The following is a 19,297-nucleotide window of genomic DNA, read 5'->3' as shown; positions in this document are numbered from 1 at the left end:
TCTCTCTTACCCAAAATGGAGACCATACTTCACTGCCACTGCAGCTCACCATCGCCACCCTTGTGTTTCTCTTTCATTTTCTCTCATCTCGATCTTTCTCTACTTCTCTCTTTTTGAGACCCCCTTGGGTTCTTTGATTTTTCTCTCTTCAATCTACCCAAATCTCTCTTCGATCCAACTCATAAAATAAAATAAAATCAAAATAAATCAACCTTAAAAGCCAAGAATTACACACAAAACAGAACCTTAGGCTTGAGATTGGACATGTACCAAAGATAGTATAGAAACGAAAGGGAAGTGCTACGAGAGTGAGTGAGAGGAGGTTTGCTAGTGGTGCAACCCAGGTGAGGCTTAGCTGGTGCTGGGCCACTGGAGGACGAGGGCTAAGGCTGCCAAAGTGAGAGGGAGGTCCTTGGAAACCCTCTCTCTCACTCCAGTGCTACCATTGCTCAGTTGAAGTGATTTGGCTTGCAGAGAGAAGAGCTTGAGAAGCTGTCCATGGTGGGCTGAAAGAGGTTTGGCATTTTGTGTTTCTTTGATTTGAGGGGAAGCGGCAGAGATGTCTAGGTTCAGTTCATGGGAGAACAGGGTAAATTTATTTATTTATTTTTTTTATTTTTTTTTGTGTGTGATTAACGCCGTTTAGCTATGATTATTAAATAATCACGTGACATAATTTTAAGAAGAGAATTTAAAGTATTACACCTAAAATAATGTATCTAAGTTTTGACCATATTTCGCACTCAGATGACTTTGTTCTCACCCTTGGAAAAACTAAAGAAGGATTTGTAGTAAATTTCATTTGCAACTTTACTGCTTGATTATGTTCAAGCTTCGATAAATGGAGGTTTGATCCTAGAGAGAAGTACTATACCAAGAAAAGAGTTTGGGTTCTATTGAATAGATAATTCAATAGAACTCATCAGATCAACATGCATGACAACTACCCTCCAAAGTATGGAATGAGAACGTGAGAAAAAATTGAGATACTTAGCAATTTTAGTAAACCAAGTAACTAACACCAACAATGAAGTTTTTTATAAAAAAAAAAAAAAGTAAATTCCAAAATGACACCAAGGAATTTGAAAAAGTAAAAAACGTAGTACCCATGAATTATGATAAAGGTCAAGGTCAAGGTCAAAAAAAAAAAAAAAAAAAAAATCCAAGTGTTGCAAACAGTTGGGTGGCCTTAATGATGGAGTGTATCTCCTTAGTTAGCTACTCAATCCTTATCAACGGTGAGCCCTCACCAATCATACACCCAGCCAGTGGCATGTAGGCAAGGGGACCCACTCTCCCCTTACCTGTTTCTTTTCTATACGGAAGGCCTCCATAGCCTAATTCAACACGTTGCAGCTTCGGGTCAAATCAGGGGTGTCTTTATATGTAAGAAAGGTCCTCGGTTGACTCACCTTTTCTTCACTGACGACAGCTTGCTTTTCTGCAACGCTTCTTTAGCGGAATGCCATAAGATTCAAGATCTTTTGTGTAGTTATGAAAGAGCTTTTGGTCAGTAATTAAACAGGTCAAAAACATCCCTCTTCTTTAGCAAATCAACCTCACTGGAATCCATTGATCAGATCACTAATTTCCTTAGGGTTCAAGAGGTCAAACAGTATGAAAAATACCTCTGCCTGCCAACCCTAGTAGGTAGAAACAAAAAGGCCAACCTTATGTTCATCAAAGAAAGAGTTTGGGCCAAGTTGCAGGGCTGGAAGGAACAACTTCTATCTCAAGCGGGGCAGGAGGTGTTGTTAAAGGCGGTAGTGCAGGCTATCCCAACCTTCGCCATGAATTGCTTTAAACTCCCCATCACCTTATGCAATGACATTGAGCAGCTAATCCAGAAATTCTAGTGGGGCCATCGAGGGAACCAAAGGAAAATACATTTGGTCAAAATGGAGCATGATTTGCCTCCCAAAGGAACTAGGTGGTATGGGGTTCAAGGAATTACAGAAATTTAATGACACCATGTTGGCAAAGCAAGTGTGGAGGCTACTTGAAGATAAAAACTCTCTGTTTCACCATTTTTACAGCAAAGGAAGGTAGTGGCTCATTTGCCTGGAAAAGCATCCTCAAAGGAAGAGAGGTCATCCAAAAGGAAGCAAAATGGAGAGTAGTAAATGGAGAGAATATCCTCATCTACCAGGATAGGTGGCTACCTAACCCCCAATACACTAATATCTAATCTNTTAAAAATCTAATAACAATCTAGCTAATAATGTTAACTATTTTTTTGGGATAAAGCGTTTTAAAAAAAATTAATATGTAATTAACCTAAACTTCTTGATTAGGTAACTTCAAGGAGTTTAGATTATTTGATTTTTACTTGGACTCATTTTCTAAGTAGAGTATGTATAAATATACACCGTTCGTTGGTGTAGTTTTTCATTCTCCAACTTATTGTACAGTTTTTTTTTAGGCTTCCATTTTTTCTACCTACAATCATGTAGGTATGTATTTTTTACTCTATTTTTTTTATTATAATCAATTAAATATGTTTTAAGTATTTGTTGCCTTTTGTTTAAGCTAATTTCCTTAGGGGTAATTTCCTTATGTTTGATCTAATTTATATGTTAATGGTTTGATCCAAATTAATTATTTTGTTGTCCAATATATATGTAAGTTGTCGTAGTAAATTCCAATCATAGACTATTAAATTTACATACAATTTTGCAATCTAATTAGTACTTTGTTTTTTTAACTTTGTTTAATTTTCTTCTTGATTTTTTTTTCCCAGGTTTGTCAAAAAAGATTTAAAAAATTCTAAGAAAGGTATGTAATCTAGATGTAGAACTTTGCAATTTTTTTTTTAATTAGAACAAAGGTTTTATTCCTTGAATAGTTTTATCTTGGAAAAGTGGCCAATTTTATGTTACTTTGTCTAAAGATTTTAATCATTAATATTGTTGTTAACAATACTGCAAATCACTTATATTGTAGATTCATTAGATATAAAATTCATATGCGAATAGTTTGATACATGTAACCAAGGTTGTTAAAATTGAGATCTTACGTAGAATCGTGGGAGGTAGGTGGGATTGTAGATCGTAGGATTGGATTATGGATCGTAAGATCCTATATTATTTGACGAAAAAACAAAAAAAATATACATTTGTATGTTAAATAATCACATAAATTATATATTTATTGATATAATTACCATTTATCACTACATCCATTTGTAAACATCATTTAAAAGTGCCAAAAACCTCAAAAATGTGACACTCTATTGGGATTTTTTTTTTTTTTTAATTTAGGTTCAACTGACACTCTCTCTACATTAGAGTGGAAAAACTTGGTCTATTGGGATTTTATTTTTCATTTAGGTCATACTGAGTTTTCTGTCAAGTTAAAAAAGATTACAAGAAACCAAGATCATTTGAGATGATCAAAATCGTACAATTTTACCGATCCTGAACAATCGCTAAGATCCTTGAAAGATTCGGATCGTTTTGGGTAGGTAGGATTGTAAAATCATAGGATCGTAGGATCCAGATTGGGATTTTGACAACCATGCATGTAACTACAAATGATATTATAGCACAATTGGTATGTTAGAAGATAATTTTGTACCAATGCAATTTATTCCTTTCGTTATAATAATTACTTATTTGGTTATAATAATTATATATATTCTACAAGTTTTAACATAAAACCGTGCAACGCACGGGCCTTCAACTAGTGTATATATATATTTAAGCTACAATAAGGGTGATATTTTTGTACATGTTTATACTAGGAGTGTCATGCAACTAGTTTCAAAAAATAAACAAATCCACACAGGAACATATGATTTCAATGCTATTTCAGAGTAATCTATTTATTTGAATTATAGTATGATGCTTTGGATGCCAGATCTATACAAAAGTTCTCTTTTCTGCTTCTTTTCATTGCAAGTTGTTTTAAGGCACAAATTACATTTGGTCACAAAGTAAAATAGGAGAGCAGTTACAGCGTCAGACTTTATATGCCAAATATTCACAAAACTTCTCTGTATGGCATGACTAATCCCTAATGCTTAGTAAACTCACAATAAAATATCTCATAAAAAAAAAAAAAAAACTCACAATAAAATGGGATGAATTATACTTTTTGGACACTGTTTTAAGTTATTATTATTATTATTATTATTTTTTATAATAAATCACAAAGTTATTTAGGGATGTCATCAAAAAAGACAAAACCCCCTAATTATGATGAATTTAAAGTGACATCTCTCTCATTCCAAGTTTTAACTATGTTTTATGAGCAAAACTTAAATAAGTATCTTATATTTCCTTTTTAAAATTTTGTCACTATGTCTCTTTAACATTTTCATTAAACAACCTTAAAGACCAACTATTTCCATTTAGAAAATTCATCTAACCCAACCTAAACCCATTGAACTATTGAAACCCAAAAATAGACGGTAGACCAATTGATTTATAAAAAAAATTAGCATAGAAAAAATAGATCATTGAGAAAGATTACAAGATCTAAAAGGGTTAGAGAGGGAGATAGATTAAGATGAGAGAATGAAAGAGCAGCTGATATGCCATGGCTAGCTCCCTCAAGCTTCTCTCTTACCCAAAATGGAGACCATACTTCACTGCCACTGCAGCTCACCATCGCCACCCTTGTGTTTCTCTTTCATTTTCTCTCATCTCGATCTTTCTCTACTTCTCTCTTTTTGAGACCCCCTTGGGTTCTTTGATTTTTCTCTCTTCAATCTACCCAAATCTCTCTTCGATCCAACTCATAAAATAAAATAAAATCAAAATAAATCAACCTTAAAAGCCAAGAATTACACACAAAACAGAACCTTAGGCTTGAGATTGGACATGTACCAAAGATAGTATAGAAACGAAAGGGAAGTGCTACGAGAGTGAGTGAGAGGAGGTTTGCTAGTGGTGCAACCCAGGTGAGGCTTAGCTGGTGCTGGGCCACTGGAGGACGAGGGCTAAGGCTGCCAAAGTGAGAGGGAGGTCCTTGGAAACCCTCTCTCTCACTCCAGTGCTACCATTGCTCAGTTGAAGTGATTTGGCTTGCAGAGAGAAGAGCTTGAGAACCCCCCCCCCCCTCTTTCTATGGCTGTGATGCGCAAGTGTCAATGCTGATTGATAAGGAGAGATGCTGCTGGATTGAAGATGTAGTGGACAACAACTTTATACCCCACGAAGCTAGGATGATCAAATCTATTACCTTATGCTTCTCTAATGCAGAAGACAAGTTGTACTGGCCGAGCATGGTGGATAGGGCTTATTCTATCAAGGCAGGCTACAGATTTCTGATTGATGACGAGCTAATCCCAAATGTAAGTCCACTGCCTCCCACCCATCCGAAGACCACATGGAAGGGGATTTGGAAACTAGGGGTCCCCAACAGAACTAAAACTCTAATGTGGTGTGTAGTCTTGGATGCTCTTCCAACCTGAGGCAACCTAGTAAAGAGGAAAGTCCTCACTGATGCTACCTGCTAGCTTTGTGGGCTAGAACAGGAGTCTACATTACATGCCTTTTTGGTCATGTCTGAAACTGAATGGGGTCTAGGATATGCAATTTAATACACTAAGGGATGAAGCGAAAGAGTGTGTGACTTTCCTGGAAGTATTTCAAAATGTGCATGGAGAAAGCCCACCCATCGGATTTGATTGTTATGTTAACAGCACAAGTCTGGCTCAGAAGGAACAAGCTAAGGATGGGTGAAATAGTGGTCGACCTGCGATTACTTAACTCTTTGGCGATTGTTACTCTTCTAGAATTCCAGCATGCTTATACTGTAGAACCATCTCCTCCTTATAGCTATACCCAAATCAAATGGGAGCCTCCCCTTACGGATTGGTTCAAATCAATTTTGATGGCATGGTCTTTCAGGAAAAGGGTGAAGCAGGTTTAGGAATTATTATCTACAATGACCATGGTCTAGTTATGGCTGCATTAACACAAGTTATTCCTCTGCCCACTTCGGTGGAGATAATGGAAGTGTTGGCAGCGAGGAGGGCTCTAATCTTTGCAAAAGAGCTCACCTTTGATCATATCATCCTGGAGGGTGACTCCGACATTGCCATCTACGCTATGAAGGGTGAAGGTTACTCTACTGCAAGCTTTGGACATATCCTCTCTGACATAAAGGCCTTGGTTGCTCATTTCAAGCATGTGGTTTTTAGGCACACTCGTAGACAGGGAAACAAAGTCGCTCATAACTTAGCAAGAGCAGCTTGTAATTTTTATCCTTTCTGTACTTGGATTGAGGAAATCCCTGTAGTTTTTGTTGTTGACTATATTGCAGAAATTATTAATGAATAGTATCTTCCTTCTCCTGGTTTTGGGGCCGGTTTCTCAAAAAAAGAAGCTAGTATAGATTCATTATCAAAGAGAGTGATTCTAAAACTGAATAAGCAACATATTTTATGCTGTAAAATTAAACCAAAAGCACCATGGAAATCCTATAGCTTTCCACATATACGCGTGTCTATTTGAGAACAGCTTATCTAGCTTTTGTTGAAAGTGTTTTAAATTATACTTATACCTTGAAAAAGTGAGAAAAAGTGAAGGAAAGTTCAATAAAATTAGGAAAATATGAGATTTAAAAAATTGTATATAAAAGTCAAAAGTACGTAGATCATTATTTCATGCTCCTATTAGCAGATGCAACATTTAGCTCCACCTCATTCTCGAATCTACGATTCAGTTTAGTCCAATCCGACTTGTAGATTTCTTTTCCTTCTCAACATTTAATACATACTTGAAAATAGTTCCAATTAAAACTTAATAAAACGGAAACAATTTTTGAAAGAAATAGGGCGAAAGGTATACAAACTGATGTCCACTACTTTCATATTTTTTATGTCAGCAACAACAACCTTGAATGGAAATATGCGCGTAGCCTACTTAATTATGTAACATAAATAGGTAGAAATTTTTGAGTAAGTACCCTGTGAATTTTGTTTGGAGTGTTCCCTCTAGTACATAATCACCTTTTACCAAAATGCGAAAAATGGTTTTATTTATTTATTTATATTTTTTTTCCAGTATAAAAGAGAGAACTTGAAGATAAGAATGGGGAGAGATTGGACAACATTATAACTGGTTGAAAAGAATGAGGGGAGATTGGATAACAATATAATTGGTTGATGATAATGGGGAATTTTAAATTGTTGGGTGTAAGTTTGAAGTTGTATGCTTGAGAATTTTCAGGCCCTTCTATTATTTTTTTTTTTAATTTTTTTTTTTCAGTTTGAGAAAGAAACATAAGGAGAGACACTTATTAAGGTGTGATTTGGTTTTTAAAAAGGGAATGTGAGATTTATTTATTTATTTTTAAATAATAATAAAATGAAGAAAAAAAAAAGGTAGGTAGTTTTGAAGACGTGGGTTTGTGGGAGAGTGGTTGTATGAAGTGTTTTATGTGGGAGTAAGAAATGTATTTTTACCAAGATTTTCCTAAATTTTGTTTCTACTTAAACCTAGGATTTAGAGGTATTTTTGAACCATGAAAATGAGAATCCCAAACTAAGAAAGTCCCTTAAATAGTAGTATAAATATGTTGATATGAATTAATAAAGTGGATTGAAAACCTTAATCCTTTTCTCTAGATTTTATATGTTTACTTGGTCTACCGGTAATAGGTTTCCACTAAACTTAAATTAATGGTTAAAATTAAAACAACACAGTTTTAATGGTTGAGATTTGTGTGGGTACCGTACCCACTAAAAATATTGGGGGTACCGGAGAATGACCCATTGTTTTATATTACATGTTTGCTTAGTTTGATTATTTTCTTAATTTATTTAATTTTAAAACAACCAATTTTTATTAAACTAGATTAGGATTAATTTGGTTAAGGTTTGATTATTTTTCCTATGTTTATACAAGTCCATGTAGGTTCGAACTCATTCTTGCCAAACTATATTTCGGTATCGGTCGTGCACTTGCAAGTATTATTAAATTTCACAACAATGATTCCAACCCCAATAATTTTAATCCACCAATTCTAATGAGTGTTTGGACTTGCTCCCTAAATCCCTAGTTATTTGAAATTAAGTAAACATTAAATGATGAGTTATTTCTTTCAAAACTAAGTAAACACTAAATGATGAGTTATTTCTTTCTTACACATGTTTTACATGGTAGTAATGATTTGGGTTTTCAAAAACTTTGAGAATTACTTATGAGAACTTTCTTTTGAAAATATGTTGGAGGCCCTACAAAACATGCTTCGACTATGATGGTAACTTTAAAATCATAATCAATGAAATTACTAATTAGAGAAATGTCACACAAAAATAAAATCAGATTAACTTTACATAGTGAAATTTTTTTTTAAGAGGTTAGAAACCCTAAAACTTAAACATCTCTCATATAAATAAATAAAAATTGATTTTTATGTGAAAAGAGAAGGAGAAAGGGCTTTAAATAGCCTAAAAATCCAAATGTTGACATTGAAATTTACATATTTTCGTATGCTTCTATTTGAATAAAGAATAACATATGTTGTGGATTCAAATAAAACAATAATATAAATTTCATGTTTATGTTTATTTTTATGATATTTTTATTTAAGTGTTCTAGTCAAGAAGATAATTCTTAATTAATATATGAGTAGTCCTTTTATATTAATTATGTATAAGAAATAAATAGCTAATTTAGCATTTATCAAGCTTTTTATAAATATATATATATATATATATATTTTAAACAAACCCATCATGGATGTATAGATTTTCCACATTCATCCCTAATCTTTGTTGACTTAAGGCTCTAAAATGTTTTCCGAGCATGAAGATTTTCCACATTCATCCTAATTAGCCCCTTTCATAAGAGTAGTTTTGTTGATCATGATTTAGAGAGCTAAAGCAGACCCAAGTGTAGATATTTCACAAGTAATAATATTTCGGTGAGTTCAAGGTCGATCCATGCATAGGAAATGATTAACACTAAGGTAAAATTCTCTATTATTACGTAGTAAATAAAAACAGTTGTTTGTTTTTCCACCCAAAATTTGAGTAAGATAATATTGAAACTATAATTGAAAATAACAAAATAAATCTAAGAGAAATTAATGGAGAGAAAAAACTAGGGATTCAAGGATCCACCAAATATTTAATTATATGAACTTGGATTATTTTTAACTCAATTAGGGTAGAGAGCCAACTCACCTAATTGGAAGATAAAACAATAGAGTACTCAACCATTATGTAAAGTAAATTTTGAGTGATTGAGCAAATAGTTCAATTGACATCTTACAGGAGAGATTAAGCATTCAATATATTCTCATATTGTAACGAATCAAGGAGTTCAAGCATTTGATATATATAAAAATCATATTGAATCTTAAAAACTTGTTAACATGCAATGATTCCAAAGAGTAAATCAATCTCAAAATTCAATCATCAATCCATAGAAAGTACATAGATAATTCCAATAACAAATGATAAAAATATTAGGTTTCACCTCTAACCCTAGCTAAAAATTTAACCACACATAGTTATGCAAAAAAAAAAAAAAAAAAAAAAAAAAATACCCACAAGTATTTATATTTATGAAGTGATCATCATACCAAGAGTATCTCTTTTATATTTTTGTTTTTTTTCTTCAATAATTTGATAATTATATTGGAGAGCTGAAATTTAAACCTTGTATATTTTGAAAACATGAGCATGCGCCAACCAATTGAGCCATAAGGTTTTTAGCTTAAATTTTAGTTTTAAAAAATAAAAGATAAATGATTAGCCTATTTGTATATACTTAATTCTTTACTTTACGACATAACTTCTTTTTATTATGATACAATGAATTTTCTTTTTATTTTTTTATGAAATACAATGAATTTATTAATTTTTATAAATTTTAAACATATTATGAAAATATATATTGAAAATGAACTGTTGAATTTTTAGAATATAGTAAAAGAAATTTCATTGAAGGTTATATTTGAGTTATTAATAAATTTTGCTGAGAAAATTTAGATAAATTTAAATGAATTGTAGGGTTTAAATTGATTGAAAACACTTTTAAACGTGCTTAAAGTAGTTTTATTAACAAAAAAGTGGTTTAAATTAAAAAAATGACATAAAATTAGATAACTTTTTTTATTATTAAAAATGATTCAATGAAGATATTTTATTACTCAAACCATGGCAAAATCAGAAGCCATAATACGCTTTACTAGAGCAACTAAGAGCATCAGCATTTGGATGGCTATATGCCAAATGCAAAGCAAATTTGGCATACAAACCCAAAATACACCCAGCAGCTGGAAGGCCAAATGCGAAATGCTAAAAAAATTTTGGGATATTGCTACAGTACCATCTTAAATGTAAGATGGTACTGTAGCTCAATGTTATAAAATAAAATAATTTTTTAATCCTTCCTCCTCCTCATTTTAACCCGCGAATTTCTCTCTCATCCCTCATTATTTTTGTTCTTTTCTCCCTCTTCCTTCTCTCTTTCTCAGTTGCTCTCCAATCTCCTCAGACTCAAGACCTATCCACCGGAGCCTCACGCCGGAGCCTCACGCTGGAGCCTCAACGGCGGAATCGGATGGGTCAGCTAGAGGGCTCCGATGGCTCCGATGGGTTTGAATCGGCGTGAGCGCATCGGTGAACCTGAATGGGTTTGGATCGGCGTGAAGCTCCGGTTGTGGGGTTTTTTTTTTTGCGGTGATGGGGTTTTTTTTTTTGGGTTTGGATCGGCGTGAGGCTCCGGTGATGGGGTTTTTTTTTTTGGGTTTGGATCGGCGTGAGGCTCCGGTGATGGGGTTTTTTTTTTTGGGTTTGGATCTGCGTGAGGCTCCGGCGTGAGGCTCCGGTGGATAGGTGGATCGATGTGTGTGGTGATCGGTGTGGCCTAAATGGGTTTGGATCGGCGTGAGGGCTTCGGTGGTGGGTTTTTTTTTTTTTTTTTTTTGGGTTTGAAACTCTTGGATTGTGTTTTGTTTTTGTTTTTGTTTTTGTTTTGGGTTTCTGTTTTTGTTTTTGTTTTTGTTTTTATTTGTGTGGCTCTGTGTGTGTGTGGTGATGGGTTTGGCTGTGTGTGATGAAACCGGTGCTAGAGGTTGGCTCTGTGTGTGTGTGTGTGGTGATGGGTTTGGCTCTGTGTGTGTGTAGGTTGATGGGTTTGGCTGTGTGTGTGTGTGTGGCTGGGTTGAAACCGGTAATGAGGGAGAAAGAGAGGAATAGTAAAAGAAAAGAATAAAATAGAATATTTAAATAAAATGAGATAAGAAATAAAATTTTGGGATGCTGGGTGAATTGTAAATGGTATGGTATAATTGAAAAAGTAGATTTTTGAGATGGTAAAATAGGATGAGATATAAGATTGGGATGTGGATGCTCTAATGAAGGCTTATCAAAAAAAGAGCAACTAATGAAGCAGTCCATGCTTCCATCCCCTGTAAAAATCTTTAGCTAATTTTGCTAGTACCTCTACACATGTGCCGTGCTATTTTCTCTTCTTTTTACGTGTACCCAGTTGTATTTGTCTAGAGCCTCACTGTCAGCTTGTGCAACTTCTATTCTAAACAAGTTGAGCTGAGTTAAGCCGAATATTTAAAGATCAATTTTTTTTTTTCATTATTTAATTTAATTTCAATCATAATCCAAGCTAGAGTTTATTATAAAATAAGATTATATACTCAGGTTTGGGTCATTTGCTTATTAAATAAAATTGAGCTTATTTACAACTTATTTAAGCAACTTACTTTTTTCTCATATATATATATAGTAAAATTATAACTAAAATTTGTTTTACTATTTACATATTTATAAATTTTTATTACAAATAAATTATTTATATTGTTAATAAATTATAGGGTAAATTTTACAAACATACCTGAGGTTTGGCATAATACCAATCAAGTCCAAAGAATTTAAAAACTGACCACCTCAGTCCTTAAACCCAAACGGCTTATAACGCCGTTACTTATTTTTAATTCAATTCCAAAACTCTCCTCTTTATCTCATCTGTCTCCTTCAGTCTCTCTCCTTTTTTCCCAGAGCTCCTTTCTCTTCTCTCCATATGGCTTCCTCGTCCCTTTCTCTAACTTCTTTTTGTTTTTGTGGTGCGCCGCGGTGGTGGAGTTGCGATGGTTTGTGAGTTTTGGTTAGATCTGTGTTGGGAGATTTGGGTTTTTTTGTGGATTGGCTTTGGAATTTTGTGGGTTTTAGTTTGAATATTTTGTGGGTTTTTTGGTCTGGATCAGCGGACGCGTGTGGCTGTCGCCTCTAGAATTTCCCATGTTGATTAATCCTCCACAGTTGCAGTCACAGAACACGCGCCGCCACGGTCTCGACCAAGCCGTGATCTAGACATTTCCAACCTTCACACTCGACGAGTCACTCACTGAAAGCAGAGGCTAGAGAGTTGCAATTGCATGCAAGTGGATGAGATCGTGAATCAAAAGAGTGGGAAGCTCCCAAGGTGACCTTCACACGATGGGTCACTCACTGATTCAACCTGTTTACAACATAGAGATGTGATGGAGATTTTTCATAGAGAGCCAGAGTTTTGGTAATGGAGTGAGTTGCTTGTGCTGGGGTTTGACATTTTTGTGAATTTGAGAGATTTTTTTCTTGGGGTTTTTGATTTTGTGTTGATGTTGATTTTTGGTATGGTTCTTGACGGCAGGTTCTTTGACTTGGATTTAAATATTCAAATGAACTAATTTGTTGTGTTTTACTCATTAAATGAAAATTTGTTTTGATTGTAGGTTCCATTCAAGTTTTTTTTTTTTTTTTTTTTTTTGTTTGTTTACTGGGAACGTGTTCTACAATTTCTTCTTCTTCTTGTTTGTTTACTGGGAAAGCTCTGAGAGGCAGAGAAAAAGAGGAAGGAGACTGAAGGACGGATGAGAGAAAGAGGAGAGTTTTGGAATAGAATTAAAAATACGTAACAGCGTTATAAGCTGTTTGGTTTTAAGGACTGAAGTAGTTAGTTTTTAAATCCTTTGGACTTGATTGGTATTATGCCTAACTTCAGGTATGTTTGTGGAATTTATCCTAAATTATAAATAATAATTTGATATTATATTAGTGGCATTACTATTAAGCTTCTCAAAAAGGAGTAATTATAAGATTATATGGCAGGCAAGTAATGTGGTCAATCATTCTATTAAAAAATTGTCATTTGTTTAAAATTGTTAGTTAGAAAATTTTTTTAAATAGAAATTAATTACTGACTCAGCAAAAATTTTTTAATTAAAATTTAATTACTAACTCAGTAATTTTAAACAATAAAAAATTTTTAAGTAGAATAATAGACAATGATCCACTAAAAGCCTCTATAATTTCTTCCGGCGAAAATACCTATTTTTCCTTCGTTTTATTATCACAAATAATCATTTCAAGAACAGCCTTATCAGTTCTACGAAGGAAGGTCCATTAAATTAGGGAATTTGAATCTTTATTTTTGATGCGACTTTACAGGAAAGTAAGTTGAAATTACAATCCAATTGAAACTTCCTAATATCCATTGATGTAAATTATGTTAGAAACTTCCTACCGACATTAATCAAGTGGAAGCAAAAGTCTCGAGCAGAGCCCCACCCACTGAATAAGGCAAACCAATTAATCTTGGCGTGTTTCGTTTTGTATCTTTGTCGCTTTGTATTATTTCTTCCTACTATTTGTGAGATTCAATAAGGCAGTCAAGCTTTATGTCATTTCTGAACCTGACATTTAAAACCGCGTGAATTAAAGTCATATTCAGCCAGATCAATACGCCATTACCTGCTGTGAGTGATAGCAAAAAAAGAAGAAGAAGAAGAAGAAGAAATTAAAAAAAAAAACCTGAAACACGAATCGTTTTCTTGAACTTTTCACAGAACATAGTAGTTCTCTTTACTCCCAAGTCCCAACTCAACTTTCTGTGGTGTCTCTCTGTTTACTTCATTTTCACAAGCGAACCATGTCGATTGTCCTGGAGGCTGCTTTATCCGCTTTCTTTGATGTGCTGTTTGACAAGTTAAGCTCCCCTGATTTGTTGAGGATCTTTCGGCAAGAGAACGTTGATGCTGACATCAAGAAGTGGAAGACAATTTTACAGGAAATCAGTGAAGTTCTGGATGATGCAGAAGAGAAACAGATAACAAAGGGGTCCGTGAAGACCTGGCTGGGTGAGCTTGAAGCCTTGGCTTATGATGCTGATGACATTTTGGACGAGTTTGCTACTGAAGCTTTGCGACGTAAATTGAATGCAGAAGAACCCAGCACAAGTAAGATACGAAAGTTCATCCCTGCTTGTTGTGTGGGTTTCAATCCAAGTTCTATAAAGTTCGATGTCAGTATGCGATCCAAGATTGAAGGGATCCATAGAAGATTACAAGAGATTGTTACACAGAAGGAGCGTCTGAAATTGCAAGACTGTGCTGGGGGAAGGACTAAAACAACAATATCAAGGCCGGCCACAACTTCTCTAGCTGAAAGTCATACTTACGGCAGAGACGAAGATAAAAAGGAGATTGTCAAGTTGTTGCTCGAATCAAGTGATGCTCAACTCTCTGTGATTCCCATAGTTGGTATGGGTGGACTGGGGAAGACGACTCTTGCCCAACTAGTCTACAAAGACGATGCAGTGAGCCGTTATTTTGATTTGAAAGCATGGGTTTGCGTGTCTGAAGATTTTGACATTTTAAGGTTGACAAAAGAAATTCTATACTCCTTCCGTTCCGAATCTTGTGATGATAACAATACTTTAAATTCACTACAAGAAAAACTGCAGATTACATTATCAGGGAAGAAGTTCTTGCTCATCTTGGATGATGTTTGGTGTGAAAAGTACGATTACTGGACTGACCTACGCAAGCCTTTAGAATCTGGGGCTCTAGGAAGTAAAATAGTTGTCACGACTCGGAACTTTGGTGTTGCATCAACGATGGGTACTACTCCACCGTACAAGTTGGAAGAGTTGTCATGTGATGCTTGTTTACATGTATTTACCCACCACGCATTAGATGCAACAGATTTTAGTAAGTATCCAGAACTTGAAGAATTTCGTCAAAAAGTTGTGAATAGGTGCAACGGATCACCTTTGGCAGCAAAAGTACTTGGCGGCCTTTTACGCACTACACGCAATCGCTATGAGTGGGAACATGTGTTAAATAGCAAGATCTTTGATATTCCTGAAGAAAAAAGCAGTATTTTTTCTGTTCTTAAATTGAGCTATAACTACCTCCCTTCTCATTTAAAGAGGTGCTTTGCCTATTGTTCACTATTTCCAAAAGATAATGAATTTGATGAGAAAAATCTGGTCTTGTTATGGATGGCAGAAGGTTTGGTTCAAGAAACAAAAGGAAAGAAGCCAATGGAAGAGCTTGGTGGTGATTATTTTCGTGATCTACTCAATAGATCATTTTTTCAGCAATCAAGCAGTAATGAATCACTCTTTGTCATGCATGACCTTATGAATGATTTAGCTATGTGGGCAGCGGGAGACTTGTGCTGTAGGTTGGAGGATCAATTGGGTGGTAGTAAGCAATCTGAAATTTCTACAAAGGTACGACATTTTTCTTATATTGAATATTTAAATGATTGCATCCAAAAGTTTGATGAAGATGTGCATTTAAGGACCTTCCTGTCGCTACCATTATATAACCGATATGGCTTTAGCAATTTTGATGTTAAATATTGTTTGTTTCCACAATTAAGATGCTTGAGGGTATTATCTTTAAGTGGAACTGAAATCTTTGAGCTACCAAGTTCAATCGGTGATTTGAAACATCTAAGATACCTCAACATTTCTTATACTGAGATTAGAATTCTACCAGAATCAATAAGTTCTTTGTACAACCTACAAACATTGATATTGACAGGTCGTAACTCTCTCACAAAATTACCAGAAAAAATTGAAAATTTGGTCAATCTTCGATATCTCAATATTTCAAATGCAAATTCAATTAGAGAGATGCCAGCGAGAATAGCAAAATTAAAGAGCTTACGAACACTTTGCTTTGAGGATATGGTTGAATGGCAAGATTGGATTCCTTGCAGTGTTGAGGGCGAAGAATTCCCTTGTTTGCGTGAGCTTTCTATCTATAACTGCCCCAGATTGAAAGGAGAATTCCCCCATCATCTCCCGTCATTGAAAAAACTTTCCATTGACGCATGCGAGCAATTGGTTGTTTCAATTCCAAGCCATTCAGTGCTTCAAGAATTAATAATTTTGGGATGTAAAGAGGTTGTGCATGGGTCTGTGAAGGTAGAAAAGCTAATAATAAAAAATTGTGAGAAGCTGACATCTTTATGTGAAGATGAGCTTATGTCCTTTGTAACACTAGAAATTGAAATCAAATCGTGCCAAAGTCTTGTAAACATCAAGTTGAAGTCTACATTAAGGACACTAACAATCGAAGACTGTAATGCTTTGGAATCCTTGCAATTTGTGATGGATGAGTGCGAAGAATTCTCTTGTTTGCGTGAGCCTTCTATCTCTAACTGCCCCAGATTGGAAAGAGAATTCCCCCATCATCTCCCGTTGTTGAAAAAACTTTCCATTTTCGCATGCGAGCAATTGGTTGTTTCAATTCCAAGCCATTCAGTGCTTCAAGAATTAATAATTTTGGAATGTAAAGAGGTTGTGCATGGGTTTGTGAAGGTAGAAAAGCTAATAATAAAATTTTGTGAGAAGCTGACATCTTTATGTGAAGATGGGCTTATGTCCTTTGCAACACTAGAAATTGAAATCCAATCGTGCCAAAGTCTTGTAAACATCAAGTTGAAGTCCACATTAAGGACACTAACAATCGAAGACTGTAGTGCTTTGGAATCCTTGCAGTTTGTGATGGATGAGGGAGGGGCTTCTTCAACTTCTTCTTTATTGATGAATGAGGAGAATCTTAGCTGCATTGGTAACAACAATGCACCTCTTCTTGAGCACTTGGAAATTTCTGATTGTCCATCCCTAAAATGCGTATCAACAATAGTCGACCTAACTGCCATGCTTGAACGCCTTGATATTACAAGATGTCCAAATCTAACATCTTTATCATCGAAAGACACGTTACCTACCACCCTTAAAGTCCTTACGCTATCTGATTGTCCAAAACTGAAGTCAATAGTAGACAAGTTAGACAAGGATACGTTACTTGAAGATCTTATAATTTATAGTTGTGAAAAGCTTAGGTGCTTACCGAGGGGCCTACACGAACTCTGTCACCTCAAAAAGATTGTTATATACAGGTGTAATAGTCTTATCTCTTTAGGAGATTTGCTCCCCACCAACTTGAGAAGTCTTGAAATCGAATACTGTGAGAAACTGGAGGCCTTGCCGAACAACATACACAACCTCAACTTTCTGCAAGATTTGTTAATACGTGACTGTCCAAGTATCGTATCCTTTCCAGAAGAGGGTTTCCCCACCGACCTTAGAAAGCTTAGGTTGATAGGGGCGAATCTCTGTAAGCAAGTATTTGAGTTGGGACTGCACAGACTCACGTCGCTTACATCTCTCGAGATTCGTAATGGAATTATGGATTCGTTTCCAGAAGAGGAAGATGGGAAGACGATGTTGATGTTGCCTACATCTCTCACTACCCTGAGGTTTTATAATTTTCCAAATTTGTTATTCCTCTCCTGGAAGTTCTTTCAAAACCTCTCTGCACTTGAACAAATTTCCATCAGAGAGTGCCCTAAACTCGCGTCCCTCTCAGAGAAGTGTTTTCCGCCCTCGCTTCAGCAACTTGAAATTCGTGATTGTCCTGTGCTGAAACAAAACTGCGAGAAAGACAAAGGGATAATGTGGTCAAAGATTGCCAACATCCCTTCGGTTAAAATTGATGGCTGGGAGCAGCAGAAATAATTTTGCAAAACAGAGAGATCTTCCTTCCAGGTACAACGTTATTTTGTTTGATAATATTTCAGTTCAAGAATTTTTACGATTATACAATAAAATCCTCTCTGTTTGTGTATTTAAACAATATAATTATAAAAATTCAAACCCTAACCCAAGCTAATTCTTGCAGTGTTGCAGTAGAGTCTAGCTTCAAAACTTGGAGGAGGTATGTAAATTTTGGCTTGTATATGTTAATTTTTTTTTTTCTTCTTTTAACAATTGAATTCTGGCACCTTGAATTTTTCGCACGTCTCTTGTACTTGTAAGTTATTTGAATTGTATGAACCCTTTATTCCTAAGGGCATATAGTTGTTCGATGAAATGCCTGAAATAGATATTGTATTGGGAAATTTGAGAACCATTAAAAATAGTACTAATAATACAAATGATCTCATTTGCACATAATGGCAGGATGATTATTGTACCATTTAAAAATAGTGCTTTGGAACAATGATTGGTGGATATGCACATAATGGGAGGATGAATTTTTATTAATATGATGCCTGAGAAGCATGTCTTTTTGACCAAAGATCATGCCTTGCACAGATGATCAAAGCATTCTGACCTTTGCTGCAGAATAAATTTTCAGGTAACTCTAGTATTAGAAAATATTGATTTTGACAAACCAACCAATCAGGACAAAAGAAGAACTAACTATTTTTTAATCAACAGTTACTGTTAGTTCAAAGTATTGGAGTGAAATAAAAATTCATAGGTTCATTATAATGTGAACAGACCTTATATTAGAATGAAATAAATGAACTTGACTATTCAAATAAGTTACGTTGATACTCACCATTTCATTAGAAATGCAAGAGCCTTTTAGTTTTGATCAGATCTCACTATCAGATTTGAATTTATTGAATTCTATTTCATTTATAATTGGCTCTCAGTTTGGATGGTGATATCCTCCACAGATGCTTGCTTTTTTTCTTATGTTATTCTTGTTATTCTTTGTAAATTCAGGAATGTGACCATATGGTCATGATCCGTCAAGGTGTGCAATTGGATACAATTTGGTGATCGTCAGCAGTGGCAAGTGTTGATATTTGGTGGAGGTGGTGGGTTTGGAGCAGGTGAGGTGCAAGCTTTGTCATAAAATTTGTGAAGCCTTATCCTATGTGCTTGCGAAAGGTGTGGCAGCTGCATCTGTACTTACGAGTATGTCCAGGGTTTACAGCCTTTGTTGTGGATTAAAAACATGAAGCTATTAACATATTGTTGTGCTGTTGGTGAATTCCCACTAAGGCTCATCACCTAGAGGAGCAGCAGCAATAATTGTATAAAACATATTTACACAATTGGTACCACCCACGTGGGATGCATATTCAAGGTAGTGGACGTAAACTTTCATGCATTTCTCTTATAATTTTTGGTCAAAGGTTTCATATACTTAGAAGGAATTTCATTCGTAGTTTTCATTGGGGGGACAATATAAAATTTACCTTGGTGATATAAATTTTGGTCCTTCGCATGTTTCACTCTTTGAC

The 19,297-nt window shown here is 35.0% G+C and overlaps 1 protein-coding gene across 2 annotated transcripts; it reads left to right on the top strand.

Annotated features, from left to right (window-relative positions):
• The first annotated feature begins 13,269 nt into the window (after positions 1 to 13,269).
• Positions 13,270 to 19,176, top strand: LOC111997659 (putative disease resistance RPP13-like protein 1). 2 transcript variants are annotated; one of them, XM_065762117.1, is made up of 4 exons: positions 13,270 to 17,804; positions 17,938 to 17,973; positions 18,219 to 18,396; positions 18,774 to 19,176. In XM_065762117.1, exon 1 carries the CDS (start codon positions 13,887 to 13,889, stop codon positions 17,772 to 17,774), a length of 3,888 nt encoding a protein of 1,295 aa, XP_065618189.1. In that variant the 5' UTR covers positions 13,270 to 13,886; the 3' UTR covers positions 17,775 to 17,804; positions 17,938 to 17,973; positions 18,219 to 18,396; positions 18,774 to 19,176. The 2 variants fall into 2 exon arrangements, with proteins under 2 accessions (XP_065618189.1, XP_065618188.1); XM_065762116.1 differs by lacking the exon at positions 18,219 to 18,396.
• Positions 19,177 to 19,297: the final 121 nt, after the last annotated feature.

This window comes from Quercus suber, unplaced genomic scaffold (assembly GCF_002906115.3).
Source record: "Quercus suber isolate HL8 unplaced genomic scaffold, Cork oak 2.0 scaffold_443, whole genome shotgun sequence".
Classification (NCBI taxonomy): domain Eukaryota; kingdom Viridiplantae; phylum Streptophyta; class Magnoliopsida; order Fagales; family Fagaceae; genus Quercus; species Quercus suber.
The sequence above is the reverse complement of the archived record's forward strand: the minus strand, read 5'-3'. Positions and strand labels throughout refer to the sequence as shown.

Excerpts from the sequence above, each read along its gene's own strand:
- LOC111997659 (XM_065762116.1), top strand. The coding sequence starts at position 13,887 with ATGTCGATTGTCCTGGAGGCTGCTTTATCCGCTTTCTTTGATGTGCTG.